The sequence below is a fragment of the Grampus griseus genome, assembly GCF_964374135.1.
Source record: "Grampus griseus genome assembly, chromosome: 15".
Lineage (NCBI taxonomy): Eukaryota > Metazoa > Chordata > Mammalia > Artiodactyla > Delphinidae > Grampus > Grampus griseus.
Window position 1 is genome coordinate 7,390,606 of NC_139009.1, and position 18,801 is coordinate 7,409,406.

General features: G+C 45.9%; 1 protein-coding gene across 6 annotated transcripts in view; it reads left to right on the forward strand.

Moving 5' to 3' along the window:
- The first annotated feature begins 1,821 nt into the window (after positions 1–1,821).
- Positions 1,822–18,801, forward strand: part of ATP6V1C2 (ATPase H+ transporting V1 subunit C2) — a 54,481-nt gene continuing 37,501 nt past the window's right edge. For 5 of the 6 annotated variants that reach the window (XM_082671981.1, XM_082671983.1, XM_082671982.1 and 2 more), the window contains exons 1-3: positions 1,822–1,894; positions 3,055–3,209; positions 5,792–5,859. In XM_082671981.1, coding sequence (XP_082528107.1) covers positions 3,081–3,209; positions 5,792–5,859 — 197 coding nt within the window. In that variant the 5' untranslated portion in view covers positions 1,822–1,894; positions 3,055–3,080. Of the gene's footprint in view, positions 1,895–3,054; positions 3,210–5,791; positions 5,860–18,801 lie in introns of those variants that run through there. The other variant, XM_082671987.1, reaches the window with a different exon arrangement.

The window sequence follows — 18,801 nt, forward strand, 5'->3', positions numbered from 1 at the left end:
AAAGTCAAGCAGACTTAAGGGTAGAATAGCTGATATCTACCCCTAAAGCGGTAGATATCAACTACTGTAAATTCCAATACTTAAGAAGAAACTTAAGATGTGAAAAGACCAGAAAGATTGTAGATTTTTAAGCAAGACAAGGAACACTATAGTTCTTATTCTTTTCTTAATCAGATGGCCAGGAGTTATTTTGTGTTGGACTCTTATTTCATGAAAAAAGCTTGTTGGAGGAAACCATATTTACAGAAAGAAGAGGTTTCATAAGCAAAGTTGGGGAAAGTTGTTGCCCAGTCTCTGGGAAGCCAGGTCTCTGAACAAGGAAGGCTAGAAAAACGTGCACTGAAATGGAAAGCACCGGTTCTTAGAGTTAGGACCCAGGCCTGCAGGCTTGCTGGGAGCAGTGGGAAGGACACAGGATTTGGATCAGAGGCCTGAGTTCCACTCATAGCTCTGCCATTTATCAGTTGCATGACACCTGACAATTCAAGCAACATCTGTGGGCATCGCTACACTTGTTCATAAAAGAGGTCTGCTCCCGGCGCTAGGATTCTGTTTTCCCTGGCTGGAAAGAATGGCATTCCCAGATAAAGTCCAAAATTGGAGACCCCACGTCAATGTCTGACCGGACCGCTCCTTCCCTGGAATTGCCACTTAACCTTCCTGTACACACAGGATTTCCTCATCCCTCGGTTTCAGGTGTCCTCCCTCAGGAAGATATTGCAAGGACTGACTAATGCACTTGAGTGGCCCAAGTGTGATGAGGCAGAATGCAGGTGCAGGGAGTTCCAATCTGCCAATCCCAAATCCACAGTAGGACTGCAGTGCGATCCTGCTGTGACCTTAAAAGTCACCTTTCTGTCCTGCATCTGGGGCCTCCCATCCCAGCACAGGGCACCTTACACCTCTTTCCAAAGATCTAAAAGCATTCCTGATACTAGGTTGCCCATCTGGCTACTTTCATACAGTAAGGGGGACCCCATTCTCAGGGTAGCAACCAAAACTTCTTCAACACCCCCTGCCCCCTGAAGAATAATTCTGAGATTTTAATCTTTCCCAGAAATCACTGAAAATACCATCCACGGAGAAGGATGCACTAAAGTTTCCTCCTTGACTCCAGAGAAAATGAATTCTTAGAGGTTCGTTTTTTTGTTTTTGTTTTTAAAATACTCACATGATAATTTCCGGGGTTTCCCTCTCTTCCAAACAGCACGGATCATAAACTCACGCCGTGGTGCTAGATAGTAAGTCAAGGCGATTAGGAAGGAGGTAAGGTGAGGTGGGCGTATCCTGCAGTGGAGAGTTTCCTTGGCAACCAAGGGCAAGCTCACGCCCACGTCAACAGGAAGATTATTCCTCTGCCCAGGTGTGTGTTCCAAAACCTATGTGAACCTGTTGCGTCACTTTCCACAGGTCAGTTCTGTCTCTCGGTGGTTCCCCTTGAGACCCTGTTCCCTGTCACTGTCCGGGGATGGGGTGGAGGTGGAGAGACTCGAGGCGGCGGTGTCCGGGTGCCGAGTGCTTCGCCTACCCTGCTTCTCTCGGTCGTCCGCTCTGCTCCGTCATGGGGTTGGGGACCCCGTCCGATGCTCCCCAGAATCCCGCCGGGACCCAGCCCAGCCGCTCGGGGCTCGGGGATCTTGGCCAAGTCGCGAAGGGCTGGATCCCCTGCCTCTCGCGTGGCACAGCGGCCGCAGGGGCCCGGCGGGCGCCCCCTGCCCGGCGGCGGCTGGAGGCGGGCGGCCCGGTATGCAAATGTCCAGCGGGGCGGCCGCCTCCGGCTCGGATAAAAGCTCGGGGCGGGGCGTCGCGCAGAAGCCGCTGCTTCTCCGGAGCCGGCCGTGCGCTCCGGCCCGGCGCCAGTCCGCCCCCAGCCCGCGAGGCCCGCGGGCTCCCGGTAAGGACGCGCGGCGGGTCGGGGGCCCGAGGCGGCGTGGGGAGAGGTCGCGCGTCGCAACCGGGGGCCCAGCTCGAGCCGCCCGCGTCGCTTTCGTCCCCGCTTTGCCTCGGCCCAGGGGCGCCGTCCAGGGCCGAGCCTTCTCCGTGGGAACCGGGGAACCGGCGTCTCTGCTGCGCCCTCCTAGGGGCCGGGCAGGTGGCATCTCCCCAGGTTCTGCGCAGGGCCAGTTTGTCCCCAGGCCATCAGCGGTCAAGTGCGAAAGGAGCTGCGTTCGGCGTGCTCAGTGTTGGGAGGGGCTAAGATTGTCTTGGAGGGGGTGAGACGGGGGCCAACAAGAAGAGCTTGCACGATGGGTCTCTGGCTATTATCCTGGTTTGTTCGTAGCCACCCGGAGACGTTGGAAGGGAGGAAACAGGCCGAGGGGAGAAAGGTGTGGGTGTGTACACGTTTGAATGAGCAGAGCTAATCGACTTTAGACGCTGGACAGAAACTCCCAGCCGGACCCAGCGCGTTACCCACCTCTGCAGAGTAGACACCTAGTCCTGTGGAAAAACGACTCTAATAGCCCCCTTACCTTCCCTCTCCCCTCCTTATTTTATAATGAAAGGGCTTCTTCTGAAGTCGTTGTGAAGCTAGCTCCAATCTCAAGGTTGGTCAGTTAAGATCTGGGTTTGCCCAGCCTGCCCATTGTGGAAGCGCCTCCTTGTCTGGTTCCTGCCTCACCACCCCTTTAACTCCCCAATCCTACATCCCTGGAGATGCAGCGTGGAAGGGAGAGAAATAGTCCAGAAGGTGCCCAAGTCCAGCTTAGTGGCCCCCATTTTATGATGCCAGGAATGGGTTTTTCGCTGAAGTAGGAGGGACAGGAATCACACTCCCCCTCCTTCTCTCCTCAAAACCAGTCAGAACCACCCTGGGAAGGAGTGTCTTTGGCAGTCTTTGCAAAGACCTGAGGGCTTTCCAAGTGGAGATAAGCTTTGGGCAGATGGCTGTCCTTGGAACTGTAGAATCTGAACTGGAAGGTCAAAGGGGGGAACGAACGGGAAATGGGAAGAGTGGAGAGGATTAATTCAGAGGGAAGGGAGTGGTGAACAGGTAGAGGTATTTGACATTTCTCTCCTGTTTCTGTTTGTGTATGTTGCTGTGGTTCTGGTCAGTAACTGGATAAAAGAAGACTGGAAACATGTCGGAATTTTGGTTAATTTCTGCCCCTGGAGATAAGGAAAATTTACAAGCGCTGGAGAGGATGAATACAGTAACCTCCAAGTCAAACCTGTCTTATAACACCAAATTCACGATTCCTGATTTTAAGGTAAAATACCCCAGGAGGAGGAAGGAGGTGATGGGCTGGGGTGGTGTGGGTGTCTTCTGGAAAGCCAAGGAGAAAACAACAGGACAATGGCGCCAATGCTGAGGATCAGCCTGGCTGTGAAGCTGTACGGGGGGACTGGTCTGGATGGGACTTCACGAATAGCCCCAAATTAACTGTGATGCTTATGGACTTAGAGCTACAGGACAGAATGAGAGGGAGACAAGGGTGCGGCTAGCAGTGTCTTCAAAAAGTGGAAAGAGTGTCTTAAACACACTTGGGTCCTCATTGAGTTCTCAGATTCTTCCTGTTTTATCTTCAACATCTAAGAAGACCAACAATATACTTTAAATGTGCAGGCTTGGAGAGGTTCAACCTTTTTTTTAATTTTTGGCTGCAGCGAGCGGGGGCTACTCTTCATCGCGGTGCACGGGCTTCTCATTGCGGTGGCTTCTCTTGTTGCGGAGCACGGGCTGTAGGTGCGTGGGCTTCCGTAGTTGCGGCGCGTGGGCTCAGTAGTTGTGGCTTGAGGGCTTAGTTGCTCCGCAGCATGTGGGATCTTTGCAGACCAGGGATCGTCGAACCCGTGTCTCCTGCACTGGCAGGCAGATAGATGCTTAACCACTGCGCCATCCCAGGAGAGGTTCATCGTTTTTTTAAAAAATAATTAATTAATTATTTTTTGGCTGCGTTGGGTCTTTGTTGCTGCACGCGGGCTTTCTTTAGTTGCGGCGAGTGGGGGCTACTCTTCATTGCAGTGCTCGGGCTTCTCATTGCAGTGGCTTCTCTTGTTGCGGAGCACAGGCTCTAGGCACACAGGCTTCGGTAGTTGTGGCTCACGGGCTCTAGAGCGCAGGCTCAGCAGTTGTGGTACATGGGCTTAGTTGCTCCGTGGCATGTGGGATCTTCCTGGACCACGGCTAGAAGCAGTGTCCCCTGCATTGGCAGGTGGATTCTTAACCACTGCGCCACCAGGGAAGCCTAAGAGGTTCATCCTTGATTGTGTTGTTGAACTGGGAGCAGGGCATCCCTCTGGTTCTGGTGGAGGGAGAAGGAAGGAGACTTAGTGACAACCGGGCAGATGGCAGAAAGAGATTTTATTTTATTTATTTACTTTTGAAATATTTATGTGGCTGCGCCGGATCTTAGTTGCAGCACGTGGGATCTTTAGTTGCAGCATGCGAACTCATAGTTGTGACATGCAGACTCTTAGCTGTGGCATGTGGGATCTAGTTCCCTGATCAGGGATCGAACCCAGGGCCACTGCATTGGGAATGCGGAGTCTTAGCCACTGGAGCACCAGGGAAGTCCCAGAAAGAGATTTTAAAATGAAACAAACATGGAAGAGGAGGAAGATAATGTGCAATCTTCTTACTTCCAAAAGAGTGGACTTCTGGCCACGCTTCCTCCTAGGGGAAGACGCCTAAGGCAGTCTTTCTGCCCTACAACTGTGTCACGGATTCTGGAGAGATGGTGCTAAACGCCCAGAGGTGGCTCTTCTAGTAAACTGCCGCATAATCCTTTTTCAAACCTCGGTTTGCCCCTCTGGGCTTTTCTGCATAGTTGTTAATGAGCTCCTACATTTGTTAGTGTTTATGGAGCGGTATGCTGGGGGCCAGGCTGTTTAAGCGCATCTTCCTGAATCTTCACAACTCCCACTTTATAGATCAGGATGGGCTGAGAAAGGAGACCGGGGTTGTGGAGCTGGTAAGTGGCAACACTGGATTCTGAACCCACATCTTGATGATTTTTCAAGCCTGCCATTGTTTGTCCAGGGTCAGACACTGTGAAGGTTAGTAAATTAAGCATCCTCTCATTGCTTACTACGTGGGAAGTGCTGTGCCAGGCCCGAGGGTACAAAGATGAAAAGAAGACATGACTTCTGCCAAAAGTTGCTTAAAATTAAGTTGTCTGAAAAGAAACAACACTTGCTAGGAATATCCAGACTTCATAGTTCCCTGATTACTTTTCAGCATCTGACGGGTGGTTGATGATGCGATAACAGACTTTTTCCTTCTGGTTCTGTGAGTAGACCTTTAAATACAATTTTGGACACAGTAATAATTTCCACAAGAAACAGCTCGTCCTAAGTAATCTGTAAGGAAAAGGACTTTCATGGAGGGAGTGGGAGGAAAAGCTGCCCTTGCCCCAGAAAGATCATTGTTAATAACAGCACAGAGGACCAGAGATAGGGATCGGCTGGACTGCCTTGGAGAAGAAAGGCTTTCAGAAATGATAACTTCCTTGACGTGCTTTCTGTCTCATTGCTTCCTTGGCTGTGGTGATTAATCCCCGGAAGAGCAGACTGCCATTCTTAGATGAAAATAAGCTGAGGGTAGACCACGACACAGTCACTCCTTTCTGTGACAGAAATGACAGTTTATCCTGTTGGCCAAAAAAATTATGATAGTAATAATCATCATCATCCCAAATCCACTGGTTTCCCTTGAGAGCTCTTCTCAGTTTCCGGTTTCACCATTGACCAACTGAGTCAAGACAGAAGAATTCCCTGCGCTATAGTTGAAACCCCGTGCCCCCCACCAGCTACAAAGCCTGAGCATCTAACTTCTCTCCCATCTTTCTAGGTGGGGACCTTGGATTCCCTTGTTGGCCTCTCTGATGAGTTGGGGAAAGTCGATATCTTTGCTGAGAGGTAAAATATTTCTTATTTACTACATACAAGTGAGAATTTGCCATTGTTGTCACAGGACACAGTGCTCTTGCTTTGGCTGAGGCCATACTTGCCTAAACCCGGTCCTGGAAGTCACAGGAAGAGACAGGGCAGGTCTCCGTGAGGGTGCCAGGTCCATGGCTGCACGTGGGGTCCCTTGCGTAGTTTTGTTTGCTGAGATAGAGTTTTTTTTAGGGGGCTGCCTTCAAAATGAAGAGGGCTACGGCATAAGGTACTAAAACACTTAGAAAAACAGTTGGTGCAGTTTTCCCCACAAGGCTTTTTAAGTTTTTTGTTTGGTTTTGTTTTTGTAGGAACATATGCACGTAGTAAAAAAATTCAAGTACAAAGGAAAGCAAGTTATCCAGTGAAAATTGTTCTCTTCTCACCTATTTTTCAGTTTCCTGTCCCCTCATTTTTCCTCTTTTAAGGCAATGTTATTATAATTTTTAGGAGAGCCTTCCAGAGACAGCCTGTACATGTACAAATAAATATGAACATATTCTTAAAAATAATTTTATACAAATGATAGCATATATTCTGCACCTTGCTTTTTCCCCTTAATCACATTTCTTAGAGATAGTTTCATGTCAGTCCATAATAGCATTTAAAATTTTTTTTTATTTTATTTTTAATTTTTTAATCTTTTAAAAAAAACATTTAATTTATTTGGCTGTGTTGGATCTTCGTTGCTGCACGCGGGCTTTCTCTAGTTGCAACGAGTGGGGGCTACTCTTTGTTGCGGTGCGTGGGCTTCTCATTGTGGTGGCTTCTCTTGTTGCAGAGCATGGGCTCTAGGCACGCGGGCTTCAGTAGTTGTGGCTCGCGGGCTGTAGAGCGCAGGCTCGGTAGTTGTAGCGCACGGACTTAGTTGCTTTGCGGCATATGGGATCTTCCCGGACCAGGGCTTGAACCCGTGTCCCCTGCATTGGCAGACAGATTCTTAACCACTGCGCCACCAGGGAAGCCCCTGCATTTTTTTTAAACTGGCTGCATTACCTTGAATAAATGTTACCTAATTTATTTGAATATTCTTATTGATGGACATTTAAGTTTTCTAGTCTTTTGCTATTACAAACGATGCTGTAATGACTGTCCTTTTTTGTACTTCTTTGTGCCCATGTAGGAGTGGGATAATTAAAAGTTGAAATGCTGCATCAAGGAGTATTTGCGTGTAAACATCTACAGATATGTCCATATTACCCCTGCATGAAGTTGTTCCTATGTGTACTCCCACCAAAAGTGTATGAGGATATTTTAGTCTTCAAATCATTTATTTAAAAAAATTATTACAAATCTGGTACATAAACATTGGAAAATATTTATAGATCATAGAAAAGCATAAAAAAGAAAATACAAATCATATGATACAAATCACTTGTAAATATGCCATCCGGAGATAACTGGATATGCTATATTTGTTTTATTTGCAGTATGTACGTCTAGCTTTTTCTATACATAAGTATTATTTATGCATACATATGTTAATAAAGGTGACTTCATGTTACACATATTTTTTTAAAATAAATTTATTTATTTATTTTTGGCCACGTTGGGGCTTTGTTGCTGCGCACGGGCTTCCTCTAGTTGTGATGAGCAGGGGCTACTCTTAATTGTGGTGCGCGGGCTTGTCATTGCAGCGGAACACGGGCTCTAGGCGCGCAGGCTCAGTAGTTGTGGCGCACGGGCTTAGTTGCTCCACGGCATGTGGGATCTTCCCGGACCAGGGTTAGAACCCACGTCCCCTGCATTGGCAGGCGGATTCTCAAACACTGTGCCACCAGGGAAGTCCCCATATTACACATATTTTGTAACTTGCTTTTCCCTTCATATCTTGTTCTTTGGATCTCACCGTTACCTCGTCCACTGTAATGTTATACCATATGGATTTGCCATAATTTACCTTTTAGGTAGATTTTAAATAATAATACTTCCTTGTCTTGGTGAAGATGAAACTTGTTTAACAAGTGTTTTCACTTGGTTTTAAGAAAAATACAGGTGAGATAGGTGAGGAAAGAGTCTTCAGGGGCCAAGGCATACACCTACCAATCTGCATGACCAGGGGAGACCAGGGTTTGACTGCCTGACCCTAAATAGAGGGCTTCCTATTTTCAGGGCCTGTGGACATGTGCTTTTTACCTTCTCAGTGGAATGGTGATATGCATGCTACTGCCTTCTCTGATGCATTTTTATGGAAATTGTATAGTGAGGAGTTCTAGTGATCAGACTTTGAGGTTTCTAATCTGCAGCTTGGTGCCATGAGCTAGAAATTAAGTTTTCTGTGTTCCAGTTGCTGTTCAGCCACCCATCGCCTAAGAATAAAAAGAATCCTTTGTTAGTAACGTTTTGCTGTATGTGGGATGTTGCACTAACCACACCAAGGCAAATCCTAATCACCAAGCAGTTTGTAGCTCACAGTCCTCGAGAAAGAAAACTAACCTTCACCTTTCTCATCTATGAAATGGGACAGTAGTGATCATCTCTGTGCTTTCAGGGAACAATGAAGGGGAGTGAAATCATGTTGAATCAAGAATGAGCAAATCCCAGGAAGTGTTCTATGAAAAACTAACACCCAAGAAAAAGTGGCTTGATCCCTAAGTATCAGCTCCCTTCTTAGGCTGCTCTGCCCCCTGGGGAGGTGGGTCTAGCAGATACCGTGGAGGCCAGCCCACTGTCCTGGGCTGGAGATGCCTTTCCTTGGCAGCCCGGACACACCACAGGACGAGGCTACGCGGTGAGGTGCAGCAGTGTTGGCTTCAGGGGAGTGAATTGTTAAAAAAAAAAAGAAAAGTGTGAATTGCTCTCAGGCCTGCTGCAGAAATGACAGCTAGTTAGCATTTTTATTTTTCTAGACCTTCCTTTGCTACCAATTTTCTTCCCTGGTGCAAGTCCTTAACCTCTTTCTTATTCACCAAAGCCCCCTCTACCTCTAATAAAATCCTGTGATCTTGGATTATTATCGCTTCCACTTTCCTTTTTTGTTTCTTTGTTTTTTTCACTAAGCGTTTGTGTTTTGTCCCGTAGCTATCGGTTGCACAAGTTACTCGTGTTTAAGAAAATGCGTGAGTAAGCCAAATTAAGGCTGTAATTGTGAAACAGATAACACCCGAATGAATTAAAAGAGTTTTTTGGTTTTTTTTAAACAGGGTGAGGTATGGAAGAATGAAAATCACTGTGCATTGTTTTATTATTTCCCTGTGGGTATATATTCCCAAGAGCCTTCCTCTCAGGGGGAGAAGAAAAGCGGTGTGGTCTGGACACCCTGAAATTCTTATTTCTAGCATTTATCTAGTCTAGGGGTCAGATAACTTTTGTTTGGGGCTTAATGCTGGAGCTTGGGGTAAAATAATGGGATACACTCATAAAATACAGAGATCAGCTTCAGTTAAAACGACGCAGGTGTTATTGGATAAATAAACCCTAGCTGGGTCTGTAACCCGGGCAGCATAAACCTGTCAGCACTGCTACTGGCCAGGAGAACAGAGAAGGATCAGGAGTTTTCAAGGTGTATTGTTTCCACATCCTTTTATTATTTATTTACTCGGTGCACTAGAGTGTTTTTCCACTTAGCTGGAAGGCAGCTTTTGCTTACTGGAGCCTTCCTTTTGTTTTTGATTTATCCCCCCATGCTGTCTTTGGTAATTTACGCTGTATTTGCACTGTAATTAATGAACTTTTGAGAAACCAAATGATTTTACCTTTAAAAGCGCCCTCCCTCCCTTTTTTTTTCTCTTCTACGTTTGAGTCCTTCCCAGTATCTTAGCCTGTTTTGCAGTGCTGGTTAAAATACTACATTTCACTGGTGCTTCGGCTGTCAGAGGCACCTCATGACTTTCTCTGGTACTTTGGTGACCGTCAGCTGCCCCGAGTGCATTACCTGGCTTGCGGAATAGTTGGTGGCCTTTCTTCAGCCACGTGGCTCCGTGAAGTTGACTGAGGGTTGGCTGATCAAAGATGCCATATCCGAGGGTGGCTGTCTGCTTAGTGATGCAAGTCTCAGGAAGTCGGTTCTTCTAAGGGCATTCTAAAGAGAAGCAAAAATATAATTAAAAAAAAAATGACCCAAGCTTCTCTTCTCTGTCACTGCAAGAACATCAGGATGAGGTTACCTGCATTGATGCAGTTTAGATTCACTGGAGAAATGTCAGTCGAATGCCTGTTTATGCTGTTGTGCTGTGAGTCCTCAGGGCTGCTTGGTAGTCCCGCCGTGTGTGCGCTGACCTCCTGCTCTCTGGAATGACTAACTTTCCCGATGCCCCACTCGCCCCTGTTATCGCCTGCTAATCCTGTTCAGCTCCCCCAGACTCTCCTCTCACCCACACCCCCTGCCTGCAGACTTGCTGATTGACCCTCTCCTAGGACAACTGAGTGCGCCCGCTTCTTCATAACACCCTCCATGGTGGCCTTGTACATTTTCTTGTGGGATCGTTTGATGACTGTCTGTCTTCCCAGCTAGACTGTAAGCTCCAGAAGACCAGCTGAATGAATGAACGGAAGAAAGAATCCTGGAATATTCGAGCTGAACGGGTCCTTAGAGATCTAATCGAACTCCTTCATGTTCCAGATGGGGAAACATGCCCAGAGAGAAGTTCCTAGAAAGAGCTGGGTGGGCTGGGGGCAGTGCAGGGGGAATAGACCCTTGAACCAGATTCACTAATCCACCCATGTGTCCATCTGTGCCTACCCTTCCTCTCAGTGGCTCCCACCAGCGCCAACAGGAAGCTTAATAGTATTTTTTAATACAGACCTTGAAAGGTGTCTTACTTGTGTTTTATTCATTGCTCAGATAACTATTGTTGACACTTTAAAAAACTAATATATTTACACATTAAAAAAAATCAAATGGTATAAAAAGGTACAAAAAGAAAATTGAAAGTTCCACTTTCACACCAGTCGCTCTCCCCATAGGTGGCCATTATTAGGATTTTGTGTGGTTCCTTCCCTGGTGAAAAAAGACAAAATGAAACACACACACACATGCACACGCACACGAACATTCACGATCCAACCCAATATTTACAAATTTTATTTCGAGGTATCTACTTAGCACAAACAGATTTGCAAAGATCCTATTCATGATTCATTTCGGATTGCACTGAAATTAGTGGAGATTAGCAGTCTTAAAACTTTGAGTGTTTCCATGAGCACAGTTCATCTTTCAATTGACTTAGTTCTTTTTCTTTGTTCCTCTGGTAAAGCTTTAATGGTCTCTTCAGAAGGTCCTGCAAAATATCTTATTTTTTTCCCAAGTGTTACAGGTTTTATTTTGTTGCTATTGTAAATGAGATCTTTTCTTTAAATGCTTATTGTTTGTCAATAGGGATTTTTCACATTAACTTAATGACGTGACAACTTATGGAATTTCCTTGTTGTTTCTAATGATTTTTCAGCTTATTTTCTAAGGTTTTTAGGCATGTGATCATATTGTCTGTAAGTGACAGTTTTCCCTGCTTTTCTCTCATTTTGTTTTCTTGCTTAATTGCAGAGGGTAGTAGCCCAGAAAAATGTTTAATTCGTCAGTGATGGTAGCGGACATCGTATTCTCGTTCCTGCCTTTAATCTGGATAATTTTGGTGGCTCCATTAAATATCATTGAGCTCTTGTTTTTAAATATGCTATTATCATGCTAAGGAAGTATCTGTTTCTGTTTTACTAAGAGTTTATCTGGAATAAGTATTGTAATTGTTTTTCAAATTCCTTTTGTGGCATATAATGAATTGGTCCTATGTTGTTTCTTTCTTTTCCCTTGACCTTAATATGGTATATTTATTAATAGATATCATAATTATTGAATCATCCTTGCATTCCAAGGAGAAACCCTACTTGGGATGTTGACCTCTGTTTGCTAATGTTGTAAGATTTTGCATCAGTAATCATGAATGACAATAATACTAACATCATAATGTTATCATAACATAGCGATAGTTAACATCTATTGAATGCCTACTCTGTGACAGCCCAGAGATTACAATAACTGGTGAAGCTAAGGTTAGAGGCCAGGGAGTCTGGCTGCAGAGTCCTCATGCTTTTTTTTTCTTTGTGAATCTCATTCCTTTATTCTAGCTCAAGCTTTGTCTCCTGAAATGTAACCCTTTGTGTTTTTTTTTTAACATCTTTATTGGGTATCATTGCTTTACAATGGTGTGTTAGTTTCTGCCAGAGTCCTCATTCTTAACCACAGTATTAAAATTGGTCTCTTGTGTGACAGCACACAATTAAAAAGCCATATTAGCGTAAGAAAAGTGGTGGCTTTGTAAGAAGAATTTCGGAAGCTTTCCTTCTTTCTCCATTCTCTCTACACTGTTCAAAATGACATCAACTGACCACATGGGACTTCTAAGCACTTGAGACGTGGCTAGTTTGAATCGAGATGTGTGAAGTTTAAAATACCCATCAGATTTTGAAGAACCTGTATGTACAAAAAAAAAAGGATGTAGAATATCTCAATATATTTTTATGTTGGTTACCTGTTAAGCTAATAATATTTGGGATATTGGGCTACTTACATAAAATATATGATTAAAATTAATTGAGTCGTTTTACTTTTTAAAATGAGGCTACTAGAAATTTTTATATTACATGTCTGGTTCAATTCTGTTTCTATTGCACAGCACTGGGCTAGAGCTCTAGACAGTGCCTCTCAAACACACACGAGTCCCCTGGGGGTCTTGACAAAATGCAGAGTCTGACTCAGTGTGTCTGGGCTGAGCCTGGGATTCTGCATTTTCCCAGGCTCCCAGTGATACTGGGGCTGCGGCAGACCGCCCTTGGCATGGCATGGTCAAACAGGGGCTCTCAAAGTGTGTGAATCTGGAAGATTTGGTGAAACAGGTTCCTGGGCCCCCTCCAGAATTTCTGATGCAGCAGGTCTGACGTGAGGCTTGGGAACCTACATTTCTGCGAGTTCTCAGGCGATGCTGATACCGCTCCTTGTCCTGGCACCGTGATTGAGAACAGCTGCGTTATTTTATTTTAGTTTTTTCTTTTTAACATCTTAATTGGAGTATAATTGCTTTACAGTGGGGTGTTAGTTTCTGCTGTATAACAAAGTGAATCAGTCATATGTATACATAAATCCCCACATCCCCCCCCCCTTGCGTCTCCCTCCCACCCTCCCTATCCCACCCCTCTAGGTGGTCACAAAGCACCGAGCTGGGAACAGCTGCTTTAGATGGTACTGGGATGATCCGTTTCTGGAAAGTTTAAAACATGTCATTGTGACATATTGGGGCTTCCTGCTGAATTTCCAGTATTCTCTCGGTTTTCTCTTTGGGAGAAGAGGTGTATGGATTTTGGTAAATTTCATTTTCCGAGAAAATAATCTATTACCATCAACTTTTCCAAGTTATTTGCATTGAGTTCGATATTGTTGTGAGTTTTATAATTGTCTCTGCTAATTTCTCATTTTGTGTGTGTGTGTGTGTTTTCTTTGATTAGGCTACCCAGCAGTTTTACCTATATCACTCTTTAAGAGAAGCAGCCTTTTTTCTCAATTTTTTAAAATCAATGTTACCCTTTTCTGATTTCTAATTTTCACGTTTCTGCATTTATCTTAGTTTCCTTCCTCTTGCTTTGCTTGGGTTTATTTTCCTGCTCTTTTCTGTGAAACAACTGAGTTACATGCTGCGTTCATTTATGTTCTTTTTTGTTTCATTCTGTAATGTTCAAGGCAATGGATTTTTCTCGGCGTATTATGTAACTTTTGGAATTTCCATTATCATTTTTTTCTAGATGTTCTGCAAGTTTTTAAATGCTTTTTAAAATTTCTGGACTGTTGAGTTTTTTTGTTGTTTCTGTTTTCGTTTTTCACTTCTAATTCCATTGCTTTGTTGTTAGAGAATAAAATAAGTGCTATTTCTACCTTTGGGAATTTGAAGTTTTCTTTGCTGCTTTTTCTAAGTGTTGCATGGGTGCCTGAGATGGGTGTGGTCTCTTGTTTTCACTGTATAGAGTTGATATATGTCTGTTGGACCCACAGTATCGATGATTTCCATATCTGCTGGGTCCATGTTTCTAACCTTGATGCACTTTGCTGCTCTTACTGCTGGGTCATAAAGGTCTGTGACAGTTATGACTCCACTGAGGGTTGCCCCTTGATGTTCTCTAGAGTCTCTGTTATATTGTTCCCTGTCTTGAGTCCACACCACCTGCCTGTTGTCACGTCCCTGTTTTGCTAGGGGCCATTCTTTGATTACCCGTTGTATACCAGGCACTGTATTAGGCGCCTTCCATTTCTCTATTTCCTCATGAGCTCTTCACCACAGTCCCAGGAACTGGGTGAATATCCCCACGTTCTAGATGAGCACATTGATGTTCTCAGAGTTAAGTCACTGTGCAGGATCATAGCTGACGTGTGTCAGGCCTTCACTGGTCCCCCTGCTTCTCTCCCTTCCTGGCAGATGGCGGGGTTAACTTCTTTCCCGCCCGCCCTGCCCTTCATCCCCTCCTTCAAAGCCTGCTGGGATAGTCTCCGCTTTGACAGCCCCCAACCGGCTCCTGCAGTTCTCACCAAAGCAGAAGTCCCACCTGCAGGGAAGGAGCTGGTGTTGATTTCTGTGCTGAGGCCACAGGGCCAGCGCCAGCCTCAGGCAACATTGTGAAACTCACAGAGTGAGTCTTTGGAGGTTAAATTTAGTATCAGGCCCCTCCTTTTCATTTATTTATTTTCTTAATTGTTTGGCTGCTGTCAGGTCTTGTGGCGGCCCACGGGCTTCTCTCTAGCTGTGGTGTGCGGGTTTTCTCTTCTCTAGTTGAGGCGCACGAGCCCAGTAGTTGTGGTGCGCAGGCTTAGTTGCCTTGCGGCATGTGGGATCTTAGCTCCCTGACCAGGGATCAAACCCGCGTCCCCTGAATTGGAAGGCGGATTCTCTACCATTGGACCGCCAGGGAAGTCCCCCCTTCCATTTTAGACCTGGATCAGCTCCTGGGAGCCACGGCTCCACTGTTCTCCAGACCTCAGCCCAGTCCTGTCCACACAGCACTCTTCACGCCTTACATAGATGGCAGCCACTTAGACTTATTTTCAGAGGCTTAAGGGGCAGCTTTAAATGGTTCTTTTTTGGCACTGGCTTTATGTCCGAAGTTAATATCATTCTCAACCGACAGCTTATATGTTTCCATTCTCCTCTTACGTGGTCTTTCCCACCTCAGTCAAAGGCTCCCGGGGCCCAGGCACCGAGCAAACGGTCTGGGCCCCTCCTTCCTGACCCTCCACTTGAGACCCCAGTGAGGACCGAGCCCGGTGGCCTCCGCCTGCCAACCTGTCCCGTTTCCGTCCACTCCCCTGCCTTCAACCAAACCACCTTCTTCTCATTCTGTATTTTTGCACCAAACTCCTGACCCAGGCCCGCCACCTGCCACCTCACCTTCGAAGGATGGGCCCCCTGTCGTCATCCCATCTCAGTTGGAATGTCACCCCCTCCAGAGGCCTTCTGTGGGCTACCAGCCAGCCGAGCCCCTCTAGGTCACCCTATTTTAATTCTCTGCCTTCCACACACCACTGTGTAACACTCTGCTTGTTTGTCTTTGTGTGTCTCTTGTAGAATATATGCCCCAAGGAAACAGGGACGGTATTTCTGTGCGCGGCTCCTGGCTCAGAGTGTGTGCTGAATTAATATCTACCGGGTACACGTCCATCTCACAGTAGTGGGCCTCCTCTTCTAGCACCTGTACCATCTCCTGGGGAACGTAAAAGATTTACAGGTCCTGGGGCACCACCTCCAGGGATGCTGATTGGGTCCGGTTGGGGTAGGGCCTGGGAATCTGCATTTTAAAGGGACCTCTGGGTGGTCCTGAGGCAGGTGGGCTTCCGACTTTGAGGACCGGTGTTCGTAATGGCGCTTACACAGCTATTTAGCCCACTGGATCCTAACGTACTTCTAGGAAGTATGTCTTAAGGCCAGGGATTCTAAATTTATATTTAAAAACTTACAACAAAGTTTTTTGTATTTGTTTTTGTGTGTGTGTGGTTTTTTTGTTTGTTTGTTTGTGAACAGATAATACGTTCACATGCATCAAAGATAAAAACAATATAAAAGACTCTACGTGAGAAGTTTCCCTTATGCTCTCCCGGTCCAACTCCCTCCTCAGCCCCCACTTAGGAAGCTGCTTGTATGAATTGCTTGGATACATTTCTGGTCCTTCTTTATGCAAATACAGGTAAATTCCAGCATAGATTTTTATTTCTCCCCTTTTCAAATGCAAAGTAGTAATCCACATGTTTAGCATCTTGCTTCTTTTTCACTTAACAATATATCCTGGGAGATTTTTCCCGTCAGTACATAGAGAGCCTTCTCGGTTTTAAGCTACCTTGAATTCCACATGGGGGAGGTATCATAGTTTATTAACCAGCCCTAGAAGTGGACGCTTGCCTTATTTACTTTTATGGGGAAGGGGGTTATTACCAACAGTGCTGTAGGGTGTAATCTTGCTCCAACATCATTCCCTTGTACATATAATTGTGCAGGTGTATCTGCAGGATGAATTCTCAGAAGCAAATTGTTGGATCCCCGGGTCAGTGCTGTGGCCTCTCCCATCGCGGAGCACAGGCTCCGGACGCGCAGGCTCAGCGGCCATGGCTCACGGGTCCAGCCGCTCCGCCGCATGTGGGATCCTCCCTGACCGGGGCATGAACCCGTGTCCCCTGCATCGGCAGGCGGACTCTCAACCACTGCGCCACCAGGGAAGCCCTGCCTTTGTAATTTTAATGGATGTCAGATTTCTCTGACCATTTTGCATTTCCACTAGCAATGAAATTAAGGGGTCCCCATTTTCCTACAATCTTTCTAATCAAGTATGCTGTCAAATTTGGGGGTTTTTATGAACCTGATAGGTAAGAAATGGTACCTCAGTGTAGTGTAGGCTTTTTTTTTTTTAAACGGCTTTATTTAGACGTAAATGATGTACAACAAATTCTTAAAGTGTACATTTCAAATGATGAGTTTTGACATATATACATCAGTGAAACCATCACCACAGTCAAGATAGAGCACATCTGTTACCCCCGAAAGTTCTTTGTGTCACCTCCTCAACAATGATCTGCTTTCTGTCACTGTAAGAGTGTGCACGTGCTTTAGAACTCTTCTTTTATATATATATAAATTTATGTATTTATTTATTTTTGGCTGCGTTGGGTCTTTGTGGCTGCTTGCGGGCTTTCTCTAAGTTGTGTTGAGTGGGGGGCTTCTCTTCATTGCAGTGTGCAGGCTTCTCATTGCGGTGGCTTCTCTTGTTGCGGGGCACGGGCTCTAGGCGTGTGGACTTCAGTAGTTGTGGCATGCGGGTTCAGTAGTTGTGGCTCGCGGGCTCTAGAGCGCTGGCCCAGTAGTTGTGGTGCACGGGCTTAGTTGCTCCGCGGCATGTGTGATCTTCCCGGACCAGGGCTCGAACCCGTGTCCCCTGCATTGACAGGCAGATTCTTAACCACTGCACCACCAGGGAAGTCCTAGTACTTTTATATAAATGGAATGATATAGTATGTACTCTATTTTTTTGGTTTGGTTTTTCCATTCTGTATCATTATTTGAGGTTTATCGATGTTGTAGTGTGTATATTAATTGTCTTTTTTTTTTCTTTAACTGCCGAGTAGTATTCCATTTTATGGGTAAGCCACAATTTATTCACCCATTGGAGGACATTTAGATGGTTTCCAGTTTTGCACTATTGAAGTTGTTATGAATATCCATGTACCTTTCTGTATTGACATAGTTTTCATTTCTCTTGGGTAAATACCTATTCCTTGAGGCAGCTAGGCTCCTGGTACCCAAAGTGTGATTGCATACCTCCCCTTTGACCCTCAAACCTTTGCACTGCTTCCTGACCCTGTGGGATGGTAGTGGCTTAGATGAGGGCCAGATTAGGACCCTCTAAAGCATGGTGTCCCAGGGCGTGGCCCCCTTGCCATGGACTAAGCTTGATATTACAGCTGCATTGAGTACTACTATTTTGTAGACATAAGGGATACTGATTTTTTTTAAAAGAAATGCCCATTTGAAAAGTTCACGTTCTGGGAGATGAGGCAGCAGAGTAAAGCAAACGTCTGGATCCTGTCGGTGGCACGTGAGTGAAGCAGGGAAGGCTGGGGACCGTGGTGGCTCTGAGGACCACTGGGCTGATTTCTTGCTTCACACCCTAAGGCGCTTATCCACTAGCCAGCCGGGGTTTGCTGAGCGTCTGTGTGTTTTCTAGGAGGCACTGTATGTTTGCTTGAGCTGATGACAGCTCAATTAATACATTTTCAGAGATCTGTTTGTTTAGTGGTGACCAGATGAGGAAACCAGCACTTTAGCAGCGTGATAATTTATATGATGGAGGGAGGGTCCTGGTGTAAGCCCCCTGAGGGCAACAACTGTGGTCTGTTCGTTCACCGCTGTTTCCCATAACATCGCCTGGTGCATAGCGGATACAGTATGTTCTTGCTGAGTGCGGGAGGCAACAATTTTTGTTTTTAAATGGTAGTTCCTTTTTTTTTTAAATTGGGGTACAGTTGATTTGCAATGTTGTGTTAGTTTCAGGTGTGCAGCAGAGGAAGCAACGTGTTGTGGGTGGAGGTGTTCTCCAACGCTCTCTTGTACAATATTTGTTAGGGTTGACTTGCCTTGAGGAGGGGGCGCTTGGGCTGTTATAAAGGGTGAGTAGCATCCAGGTAGCTTCAGAAGACTGGCCCGGGAAGGGCAAAGGAGGGGAAGAGGGTGGAGAAAGAGGAGGCCGACAGGGAGGGGTGTTCCTTGTAAACTCTGCTGAGGAGTTGGAACGTCAATATTTGAACTTCTTGAGTTGAAGCAATGCGATGGCACGCTAAGATGTGTGTTTTTAGAGATCCCTCTGGCTGCCATGGGAGGGAGGGGCGGGAGGAGGCCAGATTGGGAGAGGCAAGGAAAGCACAGCGGAGGCTGTTGAAGGAAACCTGGACGAAGTTGGCATGAC